Source organism: Myotis myotis, unplaced genomic scaffold (genome assembly GCF_014108235.1).
Source record: "Myotis myotis isolate mMyoMyo1 unplaced genomic scaffold, mMyoMyo1.p scaffold_m19_p_1, whole genome shotgun sequence".
Taxonomy (NCBI): Eukaryota; Metazoa; Chordata; class Mammalia; order Chiroptera; family Vespertilionidae; genus Myotis; species Myotis myotis.
Window position 1 is genome coordinate 217,781,639 of NW_023416313.1, and position 17,548 is coordinate 217,799,186.

A 17,548-nucleotide genomic window follows, 5' to 3' on the forward strand; every position below is an offset into this window, starting at 1 on the left:
AGACACTGGGGGTGGGGGTGAGGGCATGTGCCGGGGGTGTAGGGGAGGCCGAGGGAGGGTCAATGGGGAAATAAAGGAGACATATGTACTACTATTTGTAATACTTTAAACAATAAAAAAAAGAAGAAGAAGAAGGAAATCTTGAGTTAATATAAATTCATCATTTAGTGAGTAAAAAAATAACAAAAGATTTTTTTTGCAACATACATAACTGACAAAGATTATATAAGTACTGAAGTGGCCAATAAATACATTTAAAAGTTGTGCATTAGTAATCAGGAAAGTGCAAATTGTAACCATAATTAGATACTTCTACATACCCTTGAAAATGGCTAAAATTTTAAAAATAAATAAAATAAAGAATTGCCCAAAGTGTGGAATATAGACAAAAAGAACTCTCATACCCTTCTCATGGAAGTACAAATTAGTACAACCCTTTTGGAAAACTGTTTGCCAATATCCATTAAATTGGATATAGGCATAACCTCTAACCCAGCAATTCCATCCTAGTACTATACTAACAGGAATGTGTACACATGTGCACCAAAAGATATCTAGAAGGATGCTCATAGTAGCATATTTATAACAGCCAGAAAGTAGGAACAACCCAAATAACCATCCATAGTAAAATGGATACATAAACTGTGGTACATTCATTTGGTAGCATATATAGCAATAAAAATAAACAAAGCACAGTTATACTCAACCCATGGACAATCTACACACACACACACACACACACACACACACACACACAAATAAATAATGTATTATTCCATTTATTAAAAATTCAAATTAGGTGCAAGTCATTTTGGGGGTTGGAAGTCAGGTTAGTAGTGATTTACCTTTGGGATAGCAGAAGGAGGTAATCATGGCGGTAAACATGGTAGGAATGTTCCACAGATATTCATAATTTGTGTGTTTATCTACATGTGCATAATGCAGTAAAAATGGTTTAAAACATTTTTGTGATTTTGTGGAGATAAAATCAAGATAATAAAAAGATAAATAAAAACTCAATAATCAAGAAGTAATTACATAAAAAGATGGTAGAGCTTCTTGTACTTGTATACAACTCAAGAATCCAACTCTACTAATTTGGTAGCTTCAACCAAAATTTAACCTTGTAGTATTATCTTTAGTTAGTTATGCCCTATCTATATTTGCAACAGTCTCTACCCTGGGCATACATCTTCCCATATCTTTTATCCCACAGTTCAGATGGAAACGACACCATAACTGGTGCTGATCTTTGCTAACAAAGGCTTAATTATTTACTTATTAGGACACTATAACAAGAAAATTGCCAAATAATTTATTTCTTCCCAACAGAAGCAGTACTGTGCAGAACAACATAATCGGGGATTTTCATTGCCAAGAAACTTGTAATTTTTGCATCTTCAAGACTCATATTTATTAATCAAAATAATTGCAGTAGTTTTTATTATTGATAAATACTAATAAACTCAAAAGAGGCAAACACTATAGATTACCAAATCCTCACTATTTGATCTTCTTCATATGAGTTGTAAACATTCCTATATTACTATGCTTAAAAAACAATAAATTTATCTATAATAATAAAAAACACAATATGAAATTCGACCGGCCGAACAGTGGAACGACCGTCTGGATGAACTTCCGGATAAAGCCAGGGCTACAAGGGCTGAGGCAGCCGGGGCAGCGAAGGTCTACTCTTGCACAAATTTTATACAAAGAGTAATATACATATATGTATAGTTTAAATTACAGTGAACGACTAGCAATTATTAAATCTAGGTGGTTCTGTGTGTGTTCATAGTACTATTCTTGGATGTGAGGGCGATCTGGCTGCGACATCTGTCACCCCATTGATCGCCAGGGTTGATTCGGCTGATCTGGCTGGCTAGGCGGGTGTCTCCCTCCTCCCTCACCGATCCATGTGCATCCCTCCCGAAGCTGCGCGCTCGGTCAAAGAGGACGACCTTCCCCCCCCCCCCCCCCCCCCCCCCCCCCCGCCGCCAGGAGAGGACCCATCTTCGGTCAAGGGTATATGAGTAGCTGCGCTCCCCTGCTAGAACCTCCAAATAAGCTCTCAAGGTCCATAGTATTATTCTTTAACTTCTGTATTTGAAAATTCATCATAAAATAATGGGGAAGAATCCTGTATAATTATATGCAACCTGATCTCAACTTTATTTTTAAATGTGCATCAAAAAAAAACAGAAGGAAATATATCAAAATGCTAACAAATATACCAAATATAAAAATTCCGGGTAGTGCTTTTTTCCTTCTTACATATTTCTATAATTTTTCTATTTTTCCATTACTTCTAGATAGAGTAGAAGGGAGAGGGAAGAGAGAGAGAGAGAGAGGGAGAGAAAGAGAGATATCAAAAAAACATTGATGTGAAAGAAACACATCAATTGGTTGCCTCCCGCAAAAAATTTCTAGTGCTCCAGCTAAAGTTTCACTAAGGAACTGATCTGGCTTGATCTCCCCTACTCAGCCAGAGACCAAGCCTGCAACCAAGGTACATTCCCTTGACCAGGAATCAAACCTGCAACCTTTTAATGCACAGGCTGGCTATCTTAACCACTGAGCCAAACCAGCCAGGGCTTATAATTTTCCTAAAAGCATTTTTTTTAATTTACATTTTTAAAGAGGAAATAAATTATTGGAAAAACATACAAAAGTTACTGAAAGCATTTCAAAGTTACATGGAGACAATCTATATATACAAAAGCCACGCGACCAGAACAATGGAATGACCAGAACGACCGGAACATTGCTATGACATGTACTGCAGCGGCCAGTCAGCCCAATCGGGGCCCTGACTGGCCCCCCCAACCTCCCACGGCCCCTCCCCCTGGCTGGCCCCACCCCTGATCGTCCTCCCCAACCCCATTGGGGCGGTCCAGCCAGACCCCATCAATACACGATTTTGTGCACCAGGCCTCTAGTTTTCATCATAAAATTTTGTGGCTATATAATTTTTATTGTTAAGAATATTTCAATACTAAATACTGATGATACCCTTTACTGCATCCTTCACTGCAGCAGGCATTGCAAAAAATTTCTAGTGCTCCAACTGAAGTTTCACTAAGGAACTAAATTGAGAGAAGTGACATCACACTGTTAGACTGAAATAATATGAATGTTCAGTGAAGATAACCTAGGTTCAAATTCAAGCAGTGTTTCCTTATTATTTGTGTGGACTTAGCAATGTTAGTTAAACTGTGCCCCACTCCTTGCCTGTAACATTGAAATAAGAGAACCTGCCTCTCAAGATTTTTGTGAAAATTAATTGAGAAAATGTCTGTAAAACCTAATCTGGTCTTGGTCCATAACTTTTGTTCAATTAAGAGAATGCTAAAATATTAAATGAGATAATAAGCAGCTAGAACAATGTCTGACAAGCAGACAGTGCTGGATAAATAGTAATATACAGACCAGAATGGTTAATTTTTTCCATGATCTCTTGTTTTCTGCATAGAATGCCATGATCCCCTAGAATGGAAGTTCCAAGAGAGCTGCTTTCCCAGGACCTTGGACAGTGCCTGGCAGGTAGCAGGCAAGTAATGACACTGTCGAAAAAGTGGAAGTGTGTGGAGGTGTGATTACAAGGTTGGACTGAAGAATAAATGCCTGTACACAGAGACTCCTGTTCAGATAGGCAAGAGAAGAAGAAAAAGCCCTCTTTTCCTAGTTGGCAGAGGCTGAGCTATTCTGGGGAGACAGGTTTGTCTGGCTCTTCCAAGAGGGTGTGGTCACCGGGGAAACAGAAGCATCTGTCAGCTTCCCCAGGGGTTCTGGGATGCTCTGAACAGGCCAATCCTATCATGTGGTTTCTCCATTTAAAACCTGATGTAGTTTCCCTTGGCCATTAGGATGAAATCCAATCCCCTTCAAAGGCCCTGCCAGGCTCTCTGCTTACCCCTAGCTACTCTCCTCCTGTCCCTTCGCTGTCTGGCTGCATAGCGACTTTTCCAGTAACTAAAATACGATCATGCTATCTTTGGCCTCCAAGTCTGAACCCATGAGGTTCCTTCTGCCTCAATCTCACTTTTTATCTATTAATGACTCACTCCCATTATGATGTCTAGCGTGTGCGTCTCATTCAGGTATCAGCTTACATGTCACTCACTAAAGAACCTTTCTTGACAACCCAACCTTCCTCAAACTTGCCCACTATCAGGGGGAGGTCAGAGGTCCCTCCTGTGTGTTCCCACAGCTCTCTGTACAGTTGACCCTTGAACAACCCAGCTTTAAATTGTAGGCAATTAATAGTGGGTCCACTTACACACGGATTTTTTCAATAAATACTGAAAATGTATTTTTTCTTCCTTACGATTTTCTTAACATTTTCTTTTCTATAGTTTATTTTAAGAATACAGTATATAATACATATAACACACAAAATATGTGTTAAATGGCTGTAATATGTAAGGTTTCATATTAACAGTAGGCTATTAATAGTTAAGTTTTAGGGGAGTCAAAAATTATGCATAGATTTTCAACTGTGCAGAGTGGGGAGGTTGGCACCCCTAACTCCTGTGTTGTTCAATGGCCAACTGTGTTTGCTCTACCTTTGTACTTACCACATTATCAGGTAGTTTCCTGGTCTTTCCCTCACAGATGGAATGTACACACCAAGATATTAGTGATTTTAGTATGGTTTTCATCATATTACCAATGCCTAGCATAATGCCCAGCTAATAGTAGATACCCCATTAAGTATTTGATGAATAAATAAATGTGTTTTCATGTCTAGATTGTATTAAGTTCCATAAGATCTGGTTTTGTGTCAGAAAATACAGGGCCTGGCACATTAGAGTTACTCTTTAAATATTTAACAAATAAATTTCATTTAATACTGGTTACCCATTCATACATCCTGTAAATGCTTATTTCAGAGATCTACTGAGAAGAGTTGGTAACAAATATTTCAGTCATTTTATCTTTTATTTTATTAATGATTCCAACTACTTTTGCTTTTATATTCAAATTATCCAGTTAGCAATACTTCAATATTCTCTACTATAGATGATATAAAACACCAATAATATCAATTTTCATTCTTTTAAAAATTACTATCTACCTTCATTGACTTAATTAAAATTATTGTTACCACTACAGCCAATACTATTTGTTCTAAGTTTAGAATAAGCCCAGCAAGGACCATCAAAACAGGTATTAATAACTAACAATTGGCTTTCATCAGGAACATAAGGAACAGAATTAAATTAAATCCCCTTTGAACCACCTCAAATGGCCTTAGGAAAGATAAAGAGATGCCAAGAAAATGGGTTCTACAACATCAGTACACAAGAACCTGAATAAAAGTTAACTTTGCAAAAACATCCACCTCTGCCATTTTCAGAAAGCTATGTCCACAATTAAGTGGAGGGAGAAGGTAGTCAAGGGCATCTGAAACTCTATTAGCCATAGGTTGCTTCTCTGATTTTATATTATACTAGAGACCCGGTGCATGAAATTCGTGCATGCGGGCAGGGTGTCCCTCAAACCAGGCCGCACCCTCTCGCAATCCAGGACCCCTCGGGGGATGTCCAACTGCCAATTTAGACCTGATCCCTGTGGAATCGGGCCTAAACTGGCAGTCAGACATTCCTCTCACAATCCGGGACTGCTGGCTCCTAACTGCTGGCCTGCCTGCCTGCCTGATTGCCCCTAACTGCCTCTGCCTGCCTGCTTGATTGCCCCTAACTACTCGCCTGCCTGCCTGATTGCCCCTAACTGCTTGCCTGCCTCCCTGATCGTCCTTAACTGCTTGTCTGCCTGCCTGATCACCCCTAACCACTCTACCTGCCTCCCTGATCGCCCTTAACTACTCACCTGCCTGCCTGATCGCCCCTAACCACTCTACCTGCCTCCCTGATTGCCCCTAACTGCTTGCCTGCCTGCCTGATCACCCCTAACGTCTCTGCCTCGGCCCCCGCCACCGCAGCTTCGTCCAGAATGACAACCGAAAGGATGTCTGGAAGGTTGTTCAGCTGTCCACTGTAATTAGCATATTACGCTTTTATTATTCTAGATAAACATAATCCACAACATAGGACCTGGGTTAGTTTGTTTTGTTTTGTTTTTTATAAATATACCGGTATGTCTTTATATTTAAATTCAATGTTTACTTCTCAGTTATTAATGACACCAATATTCAGCAATTGTTGACTCTTCCTGTCCAACTAGGCTATCAAGGTCATTTAATTGGTACTTAGCGTGTGAACTGGTAATGTTGAACATGCTCCAAATCTTCTCATCAGAACAGAATTAGCCACCTGGAGTTTTGCTGCATGGTGAGCAAATGTGCAGCATTCCCCGCACATCTTGGTAGTGATTGACATCAGTAGTTAAGACCACAGAGTACATGTGGCAAATGGGACTGAGACTTGCACTATGGTGTCATGAAATTAACTTTAATTAATTTATTTTATGCCACCTAGTTTCAGAGAGGACTTATGACAATGTCTAAAGGTACATGAATATAATCCAGCAAGATAAAAAAATATATAAGTGGGTGAGGTAAATGTGGCATAGGAGAAATAAAGACGGGGCATCACAGGGCTACTCTTACCTGTGTACTGCAAGCCCCTATATTCACTTATTGCCCCAGGAGGTTTTAAATTGGGCCAGTAATGGAACAGCATTTGCACAGCTGGCGGTTTCACTTGTGAAGGGCCATATGCGATCACGTATAAAAGATCCTGAAGGAAACAGGAAGAATATTTTGACTTAGTATAATCAAATAAAAATAAAGGTAGCTCAGTACCAAAGCAGTAAACATTTTTTAAAATATATTTTATTGATTTTTTACAGAGAGGAGGGGAGAGGGATAGAGAGTTGGAAACATTGATGAAAGAGAAACATCGATCAGCTGCCTCTTGCACACTCCCTACTGGGGATGTACCCACAACCAAGGTACATGCCCTTGACTGGAATCGAACCTGGGACCCTTGAGTTCGCACTGAGCCAAACCGGTTAGGGCGCAGTAAACATTTTAGTAGAGGGACTGAGGTGGTTAATTCCCCTGGAATTTCATCGATCAGTTTAGATCATATTAAAACATTATTTTTATTATTTACTTATTGGCCCTATAAATAAACCCTCCAGGCAGAGTTCATATGTACATTACCTTTTAACAAATTCTCTACTCAGAATGATATTAAAGATAGATTTTAGAACAACATAAGCCAGTTTGCTAAACAGTACATTTTTAAAATATAACACATTTTGCAACAATTCACATCTATTTGAAAGCAAACAGGTTCTTAAGCAACTTTTCAAATTAAATAAAATTGTCATATAATATAGTATTTGCTAAATTCTAAGAATAAGAGATATCCAATTATTTTTTCTGTCAAGCTACTTGTTCAAGATCATTCTTTCTCTAAATGCTAATTAACCAATAAGGAAAGAATTATAGGGTCTGACATATCAATATAATAAAACATCAATAAATTTTACCTACAAATACTTTTAACATGCAAACAATTTTTACTACATTATATAAATTAAGTTTGTGGCTATGAGTTAAATGTGGCCCAAAACTTACTTTCCAGACTTCATGTTTATATTTCATGAGGCATTCCAATAACTGACAATGATACACTGTAAGGAAGAAAATGTAATTTGAACATTAAATATAAGTACCAGATAAAACATTCTTTGAGATTTAATAAACTATACTAGTAAGACTTTCACTCTAATCACTAAATTAGAAACTACTTATTTCCATATATTCATATTTTTCAAAAAATCATATAAGCCCTTGACTTTATCAAGTTTTATCCCAAGATCCTTGAAAGTATATTTCATTCATCTTATCAACAAAGGAAATATTAAGAAAAATCCCTAGTAATCATACCTTTACAACACAAACATATCAATGTAATAAAGAACTGCATAGGGGAAAAATAGCAGAATAGGATCATAACAAAAGCCCATATTGACTGAGAATTCATTAAGCCAGGTATTGTGCTAAGAGCTTTACTTGTATTATCTCATAACCACCATGTTGCAGCTAATAAACTGAGACTTAGTTTCCTACCTTGCCCAAGTTAGGACAGCAAGTCACAGAATGATGGATTAGAACAGGAATCTTATCATTTGATTTCCAATTCCATCTCCTGAGGAATGCTTAAAAGCTACACAGCAGCAAGCTTCTTTGATTTGCCTATGCTTACTTAGGAAAGAAAGAGGCTGTTGCCCTAGTTAGATAGCTGTTTTTTACCTTCCCTAATCCATCTTCCAACCCTATTATTTCCCCTCCTAGAAGACCCGTCTTACTATAACAATTAAAATTGTATCCATATTTTAAGACCCATACTTTGTTTAAGTGGCATGAAACCTTTCCTAGTCCTTTTAATCCATAAAGTTCTTGATTTCTGATTAATTAATAATGTCTACAGTATTTATTTTTGTATGTTTCACATACTACTTTATATTATAAATTAATGATTTATGTGAATATGCCTAATCTTCCCAACTAGATATAATCTCCATGAAGCCAGCACCATATCTGACATTTCTGATGGTTTTCCCAATGCCTAAATGCACAAAACTGTGTACAGAGGTTTTACTCAACAGAACTTGTTAGTTGAATAAAGACTACAAGGACCAAGCTGCCTCCTGCTGTCTCCCCCAAGGAGAATTCAAATAGGATGATGACCTACCACTTGGTCCCAGAGTGCCTCCTGGTGGATGTCACCTCACTTCTTAACCGTTTCCCACATTGAAAGACTGGGTTGGGGTTCCAAATGTACTTCTTACTATAGAATTAATTTTGGGCTATAAACATTCCCCCATGAATGGATGAAGATACAGAATCAGAAATAACAGAAGTAATTCTATATCAGTGATGGTGAATCTATGACATGCATGTCAGAGGTGACACACAAACTCATTTTTTGGGTTGATTTTTCTTTGTTAAATGGCATTTAAATATATAAAATAAATATCAAAAATATAAGTCTTTGTTTTACTATGGTTGCAAATATCAAAAAATTTCTATATGTGACACGGCACCAAAGTTAAGTTAGGGTTTTTCAAAATGCTGACACGCCGGGCTCAAAAGGTTCGCCATCAGTGTTCTATATGATAAAGATACAGACTTAGAAATAATAGAAGTAATTCTATATGTTCAAGGTGATTTCCCTGTGAAACATTCAACTCCAAGAAGATGGCAGATTGTAACAACCCCATTGCTATTTACTGAGCATTTACAATGTGACCATTACTATGCTAAGTAAGCACTTTACATATGCTTTAATTCATTAAATCCTCACAATGGCATTTTAAGGCACTGCAGGAGGAATTACTCCCATTTTATAGGAATTTTATGAGGAAACTTAGTCTTAAGGTGGTTAAAAATGGTGCTCAAGATTAAGCTAACTGGCAATTTGCAGGTGAGCTCAGATGTGAACCCACATACATCTAACTTCAAAGCACATGCTTTTACCCACGTTGCTTTACTGCCTTCCAATTTAGAAATTAGGACCAAAGCCTCATGATGAGACTTCAATTAACTAGATCCCAAATGGAGGATTTTTTTCCAGAAGACAATCCTATCTACTAAAGAGGGAATATGCTAATTAACCATCATGCCCGCACAAGATAGTGGCGCCCACAGCCAATAGAGGGAATATGCTAATTGACTGCCACACCCTCACAAGATGGTGGTGCCCAGTCCCCTCAGCCCCACCTCATCCAGCCGGAGTCCCCCAGTGCCCTCAGCCCCGCCTCACCCAGTCCCCACAGCATCCAGCCTCATCCAGCCTTAGTCCCCCAGTCCCTTCAGCCCCACAGGGTAAGGCAGTTGGGGGCGATCGGGCCGGCAGGGGAGGGCAACTGGAGGCAATCGAGCCGGCAGGGGAGGGCAACTGGAGGCAATCGGGCTGACAGGGGAGGGCAGTTGGGGGTGATCGGGCTGGCAGGGGAGCAGTTAGGGGGCTATTAGGCTGGCAGGCAGAGTGGTTAGGGGCAATCAGGTAGGCAGGCAGGCAAGTGGTTAGGAGCCAGTAGTCCCAGATTGTGGGAGGGATGTCTGACTGCCCTGTGGGATCGGGCCTAAACCGGCAGTCAGACATCCCCCGAGGGGTGCCAGATTGGAGAGGGTGCAGGCGGGGCTGAGGGACACCCTCCCCCATGCATGAATTTCATGTACCAGGCCTCTAGTATATAATATAAATGACATTTTGAGGGTACTTTAAGCCAAACAGGGTGAGTCATGAGATATAAATCCCAAAACAAATATATTTCAATTAAACTCATATAATAATCATAAAGGATTTCATATTTAAAGGATGATGCTCCACACTAGAAGCATTAGAGTTTTTTAATAAAAAATGTTTTCCTCATCATCCAGAGTCAAAAACTCCATTATTATTTACAACTAGAGGCCCAGTGCACAAATCCGTGCATTGGTGGGGTCCCTCGACCTGGCCGGTGATCAGCCAATCGGGGCTATGGGATGTTGGCCAGCGGGGGTAGGGGCCACGGGAGGTTGGCTATGGGAGCACACTGACCACCAGGGGTTTCTTCCCCCTGGTGGTCAGTGCATGTCATAGCAACCATTCAACCGGTTGTTCAGTCGGTTAGACTTTTAGAGAGAGAGAGTAGAGGCCCAGTGCATGAAATTCATGCATGGGGGGGGGGTCCCCTCAGCCCAGCCTGCACCCTCTCAATAGCAGGGGTCCCTCCGGGCATGTCCAACTGCGTATCGGGCCTAAACCAGCAGTTGGACATCCCTCTCACAATCCAGGACTGCTGGCCCTTAACTGCGTGCCTGCCTCTCTGATCACCCTTAACCACTCGCCTGCTTGCCTGATTGCCCCTAACCACTTGCCTGCCTGGCTGATCACCCCTAACTGCCTCTGCCTGCCTGATCGCCCCTAACTGCCTCTGCCTGCCTGATCACCCCAACTGCCTCTGCCTGCCTGATCACCCCTAAGCACTCTGCCTGCCTGATCACCCCAACTGCCTCTGCCTGCCTGATCGCTCCTAACTGCCTCTGCCTACCTCCCTGATCACCCCTAACTGCTTGCCTGCCCGCCTGATGGCCCCTAACCGCTCACTCAGGTGCCGTGGTCATTCTGGTCTCTGGTTGTTCTGGTTGTTCCACCATTTTGGTCACTGGGCTTTTATTATATAGGATGTAGTTAATTTACTATGTAATTAAGTAGAAGGTTGAAAACTGTGCTATCAAATTGATTCACTTTCCAAATAAACATCAAATAAAAATGAAAATTGTTATATCTTAGCATGTGTCTCCAATATCAGCCCCTTTTTAGGTCAATTTCCCAAAGTTTATCTGCAATTATACGGATGAACAGAAATCGAACAGAGTAAATCATATGAGACCTGGCCAACATCACTAGTAATCAAATAAATACAAATCGTAACAAGATATTATTTCATCTGTCCAACTCTATACAAATTTTATAATACTCAATGACAAGTTACATATACTTTCATATATAATTAGTTAGACTACTGAAATTTTTTCAAGTCCTTTAACCAATTAATCCCTCTTTTATAAATGTATTCTAAGGAAATCATCAGAAATGTACTAAAAGATTTATGTTCTAGGATACTTGTGTGACATTAGAGTAGCAAATTCACAAATGATTTTCTTTAATTATTAGAATTGCAGGTGATTTTTATATTTCTAAGTCAACTATTCATGTATATTTATATTTAATCAACTTCTAGACAAAGTTCTAAGATTGTGTCCTCAAACATTCTTGCAAGATTGCTACTAATAGCAACAATATATTTTATTGAAAGGGAAAGAGAAATTTATTTCAACTCAGAAGTCTGTTTTCTAACACATCTTCACTTGTCTATCCACCAAGAGAAGTTCTTCTCCTGTGAGAATTTCTAGCCTGTGTGTTTGATCTCTTGTTTAATTATTGGTTTTGGAACTAGTCAAGCCACCCAAATTTCCATTTACCTGGGTTGGATGTGTACTGCATTGCAATCATTAGCATGGATGATGCAGAGAGATTAACATGGGCAGGAACTCCTTCTCTCCTTGAGGAACCCACTGAAATAAAAATATTTTTATTAGATACTATACACACACACACACACACACACACACACACATATACACTTGCTACTTTTGCATAGAGCATGAAAGCTGAGAAGAAACTTTTTCTGTAAAAGTCCCAACTATATTAATGGACATTTTGCACAAATAACACTACAAATTTGATCCTGGCATACAAATGCTACAGTTGTCATCATCGGTAGCCAGCATTTAGTGAGAATCTACAAGGAGCAAGAACTGTGCCAGAATGTGATGTAATGGCTTATCAGAGCTGTACTAAGATGTGATCTCTGCTCCCAAGATGTTTATATCTGGGTGGAAAAGCAAGAAAAAACAGAATCCTCCATATATTCAGGTATAAAGGCGTGTTGAAGGCTATCCCAATAAGAAAGTAAAGATAAAAGGTTTCTGAACCCAACTTGAATTCATTAACTTTTAGAGATGCAGATAAAATAACAGTCTACTTACAGTGGATACCTTATTAATTTAGTTACACAAAATTTAAATCATGTATTTTTTAAAAAAATAGTATATTAATTAAAAATTTTTTCAATTCTCACATCATTAAAAAATTTTCAAACCTTCACATATAACTGAACCATTAGCATCTTCATCACCATGAGAACCACTTTTTTAGTTTTCCAAAGCTTACCATCTTCAGAGCCATCTGAGCTGTTTTAAATAAAGCACATTTGATTCTGTGAGTAACACCACTGCTGAACATTTTATCCTGTGCCACAGCATGAAATCGCAAAGCAAGTTGGTTTCTTCAAAATTCATCTTATAGCTGCATAATCATGTTGTCCAGGTGATAACTTAAGACATCTTTAAGTGACTTGTTTATAATGACATCGAACTATATTAAATTTCTTTCTGTGTCTTTTTTTAATAGAATGTATCAGGTAACCCCAACAAACATTCAAAACTAGCACTGATTGAAGTCATTCAGGGTAATATATTGTCTCCAACGAGTACTTTATTATTCTAAACACAGTAATTGAGGGAGGATCCACAATAGAAGAAACTTTATAAGGATTCAAATATAAAATGAATTTCTTTTCTCAGGGATAATTGTAGAAACAGGAAAAAACGCTCCTTATATTTGAGCTTGTGTGGAAAACTGTCAAGAAAGCATGATTAGCCTGGCCGGCATGGCTCAGTGGTTGTGTGGTGGACTTATGAACCTGGAGGTCAGAGTTCGATTCCAGTCAGGGCGCGTTCCTGGATTGTGGGCTCGATCCCCAGTGTGGAGCGTGCAGGAGGCAGACCACCAGTGATTCTCTCTCATCATTGATGTTTCTCTCTCTCTCCCTCTCCCTTCTTCTCTGAAGTCAATAAAAATATTTAAAATTTAAAAAAATGAAAGCATGATTAGAACAGTGGACAGTGAGTGTAATACCTTCAGAAAGTCAATTCTCAATTTCCTACACATCATGGGCAAGACCATGAACATGAACAACAAAAAAGCAGATAACTTTAAAATCTGCTTTATTTTATTTTACTTTATTCTATATCAAAGTGTAATATGTAGAAATAATATCTCACCTACAGCCAAAAACAAGACAACTTATAATAAAAGCACATGCATAGAAGTAACATTAAAACACTAATAAAAGATTTGTCAGAAAGTAAAGAAGACAAAGAAATTTACCATGATTCTTTTTTTTTTTTCATAAAAGATTTTGAGCACCACAATAGATGGTGCTCAAATGAACAAACAAATAAAACAGGTCTATAATTAAGTTCTATTTACTTGAGATTGCTTTTTATTCATTACTTACAGCTGGACTGCTGCTAACCCACCACGTAGGTGATATTGAGGTAATAAATTAGTTTGGCTATACAATACCAATAAGTTTAATAATTACACAAAGATGTGGAGATCAATTCATTGCTATTAGATGATAAAGTTGACTAATCATTAGATGATAAAGTTGACTAATCAAATATGATTGATCAAAGAAAAAGTACTTTGAGCCGAATCCTAAAGAACAAGATGCAGTTGTTCTTAGACTTGAGCCAGAGAGTTTGTTCAAATTCAGCATTTGGGAGCCCATATCCAGAGGGCCTAACTCAGTTTGGAAACAGGGAAGTGCCATATGTAATAAGCACAACAAATGATTCTAATGCAAATGAACCTTGGACCTCCCTTTGACAAGTACTGCTAGAGAGATAAGAAATAAAACCGAAAACACGCAGTAAGGGGTCCGTCCGGGTGTGGGAAGAATAATCGCTTGCCCTTTGTGCCCTTTGTTTAAGAAAGAAAAAGAAAATCTCAACAAAAAATAATTCCATTCCTTTCGGGACAAGGGTTTTCGCCCTTGTTTAAATTCATCTCAAACTTTTTAATAATATGCATGTCTAAAAAATGAAAACTACTATTAAGGGAGGCTGAGACTCACTATGCCTGGAGGCCTTTAAAAATGGGAGAGATGCCCAGGTGCCTCAGATGATTTAGGTGAAGTATATTTATAGAGCAGCCCAAATGAATCAGTGACCTTTGGATGTCCCTCCTACCCCTACAAAACCATGCTCTCCCTCAAGTATGGTCAACCACAAAGCCAAAAGTGCTCCCTTGGCTCAAGCCCTAGGAAATTGGCTCCAATGCTTATATAAACAGATGGTGCCTTGCAATTCCTTAGCCTTCTAACAGATTGAATAAAATCATCGCAATTCTAATTTAATAAACACGCACAGGCACACATCATTTATTGAATCTTGTTAAAAAGCATGATGTAAACAGATGTGTTGCTTGTCCCCATGGGGGTGCAAAAGGCCACAGCTACATACAATGGAAGGAAGAAAATTAATCAAAATAAAAATATTTTTATACATAATATTGTGCTCAGGAAATATAATCAAGTTTTTAGACCTATTTCCTGATCCTCTCAGCACCATCAGAATAACCAGCACCACCACACCCTCCCTTTATGGACAATAACAATTCCTTAATCTGTTCCTGCATTTCATAGTTCCTAATATATAATCATGTACAGCTCTTATATGATTCTCGCAAAAAAAAAAAAAGTATATGTAAAAACCATTTTATAAAAGAGAAATCAAATTATTTGCATGAAACCACCAAATTAATTATTAGGACTACTAGAGGCCTAGTGAACAAAATTCATGCAGGGGAGGGGGGAGGGTGTCCCTCAGCCCAGCCTGCACCCTCTCCAATCTGGGACCCCTCCAATTGTGGGGTGGCCTGGGTGAGGGACTGGGGCAGTTTGCAGGCCAGCCACGCCCCCATGGGGTGAGGGTCCCCGCTGGGGGTGCCTGGCCAGCCTGGGTGAGGGGCTGAGGGCTGTTTTCAGGCTGGCCACACCCCCTGCAGGGTGGGGGTCCCCTCTGGGGTGCATGGCCAGCCTAGGTGAGGGGCTGAGGGCTGTTTGCAGGATGGCCATGCCCCCCAGGGGGACCCTCACCCCATGGAGGAATGGCCAGCCTGGGTAAGGAGCAGAGGGCCGTTTTCAGGCTGGCCACACCTTCTTCAGGATGGGGGTCCTCACTGGGGGGCCTGGCCAGCCTGGGTGAGGGGCTGATGCTCTTTGCAGGCTGGCCATGCCCCCCAGCGGTGACCCTCACTCCGATGGTGGCATGGCCAGCCTGGGTGAGGGCCGTTTGCAGGCCCTTCCTTCAGCGGTGGGCCAGGGTGGGCGGGAAGCTTAGGTTGCCTCTGGCAACCCAAGCCTCCCGTGTACTAGGGCTGGCTCTGTGGCCACCGCCCACAGGCCCCTCCTTCAGAGGTCGGCCAGGACAGGCAGGAGGCTCTGAACCTGCACGCTCTGACCTGCGCCGTGGCTGTTGCCCACAGGCCACCCCTTCGGCAGCCGGCCCAGGTGGACGGGAAGCTTGGCTTCCTCCACTGCTGGGGGTGACCCAAGCCTCCCTCCTGCTATGGCTGGCTCTGTGGCCACCGCCATCTTTGTCCCACTAATTTGCATACTCACTCCTGATTGGCTGGTGGGCGTCGCAAAGTGACGGTTAATTTACATATTTCTCTTTTATTAGTGTAGACTAGAGGCCGGGTGCACAAAAATTTGTGCACTCGGGTGGGGAGGGGGGTCCCTCAGCCCGGCCTGTGCCCTCTCGCAGTCTGGGACCCCTCGGGAGATAACGACCTGCTGGCTTAGGCCTGCTCCCGGGTGGCAGAGGGCAGGCACAATCCCTAGGTGCAGCCCCTGGTTGGGCTCAGAGCAGGGCCAATTGGGGAGTTGGGGCGCCACCCCCTGTCATGCACAGAGCAGGGCGGATTGGGAGGTTGCAATGCCACACTCAGTCACGCTCAGGGTACGGCCGATTGGGGGGTTGGGGCACCGCCCCCAGTCACACTCAAGGCAGGGTCGATGGGGAGGTTGCGGCGCCAACCCCTGTCATGCACAGAGCAGGGCCAATCCGGGGGTTGGGGTGCTGTCCCCTGTCACACACAGAGCAGGGCCCATCAGGGGAGTTGGGGCTCCATACCCTGTCACGCACAGAGCAGGGCCCATCAGGGGGTTGGGGAGCTCCCCCCTGTCACACACAGAGCAGGGCCGATCAGGTGTTTGAGGAGCTCCCCCATGTCACTCACAGAGTAGGGCCAATAGGGGAGTTGGGGCACCGCCCCCTGTCACACACAGATCAGGGCCAATCAGGTGTTTGAGGAGCTCCCCCTGTCACACACAGAGCAGGGCGGATCAGGGGGTTGGGGCGCCGCCACTATCACACTCAGGGCAGGGCTGATGGGGAGGTTATGGCTCTATCCTGTCACACACAGAGCAGGGCCCGTGGGGTGGGGGTTGGGGCACCGCCCTCTATCACCCACAGAGCAGGGCCGATCAGGGGGTTGGGGCGCTGCCACTCTCACACTCAGGGCAGGGCCAATGGGGAGGTTATGGCTCTACCCCGTCACACACAGAGCAGGGCCAATCAGGGGGTTGGGGCGTTGCCCCCTGTCACACACAGAGCAGGGCTGATCAGGGGGTTGGGGCGCCGCACCCTGTCACACACAGAGCCGCAGGGCAATCAGGGGGTTGGGGAGCTCCCCCCTATCAGGCACAGAGCAGGGCTGATCAGGGGGTTGGGGCACCTTCCCCTGTCACGAACAGAGCAGGGCTGATAGGGAGGTTGTGGCCCCGCCCCTGTCACACACAGAGCCGCAGGGCGATCAGGGGGTTTGGGCGCTGCCCCCTGTCACGCTGATCCTGGTGCCAGGAGGCCTCGTGGCTCCGCTGATCCCGGTGCTGGGAGGCATATTACCCTTTTACTATATAGGATAGAGGCCTGGTGCACGGGTGGGTGCCCGCTGGTTTGCCCTAAAGGGTGTCCTGGATCAGGGTAGGGGTCCCCACTGGGGTGCCTGGCCAGCCTGGGTGAGGGGATGATGGCTGTTTGCAGCTGCTCACACACCCTTCAGGGTGGGGGTCCCCACTGGGGTGCCTGGCCAGTCTGGGTGAAGGGCTGAGGGCTGTTTTCAGGCTGGCGGGTGACTGAAGCTCCCAACCGCTCCTTTTTTTCTTT

The 17,548-nt window shown here is 42.2% G+C and overlaps 1 protein-coding gene across 2 annotated transcripts in view; it reads right to left on the reverse strand.

Moving 5' to 3' along the window:
* The window catches only part of UNC79 (unc-79 homolog, NALCN channel complex subunit), a 176,612-nt gene that overhangs the window by 150,633 nt on the left and 8,431 nt on the right, over positions 1-17,548 (reverse strand). For both annotated transcript variants that reach the window (XM_036315970.1, XM_036315962.1), the window contains exons 2-4: positions 11,951-12,043; positions 7,553-7,608; positions 6,575-6,704 (exon numbers count right to left, since the gene is read on the reverse strand). In XM_036315970.1, the coding sequence (XP_036171863.1) occupies positions 6,575-6,704; positions 7,553-7,608; positions 11,951-12,043 (279 nt within the window). The remainder of the gene's footprint in view (positions 1-6,574; positions 6,705-7,552; positions 7,609-11,950; positions 12,044-17,548) is intronic.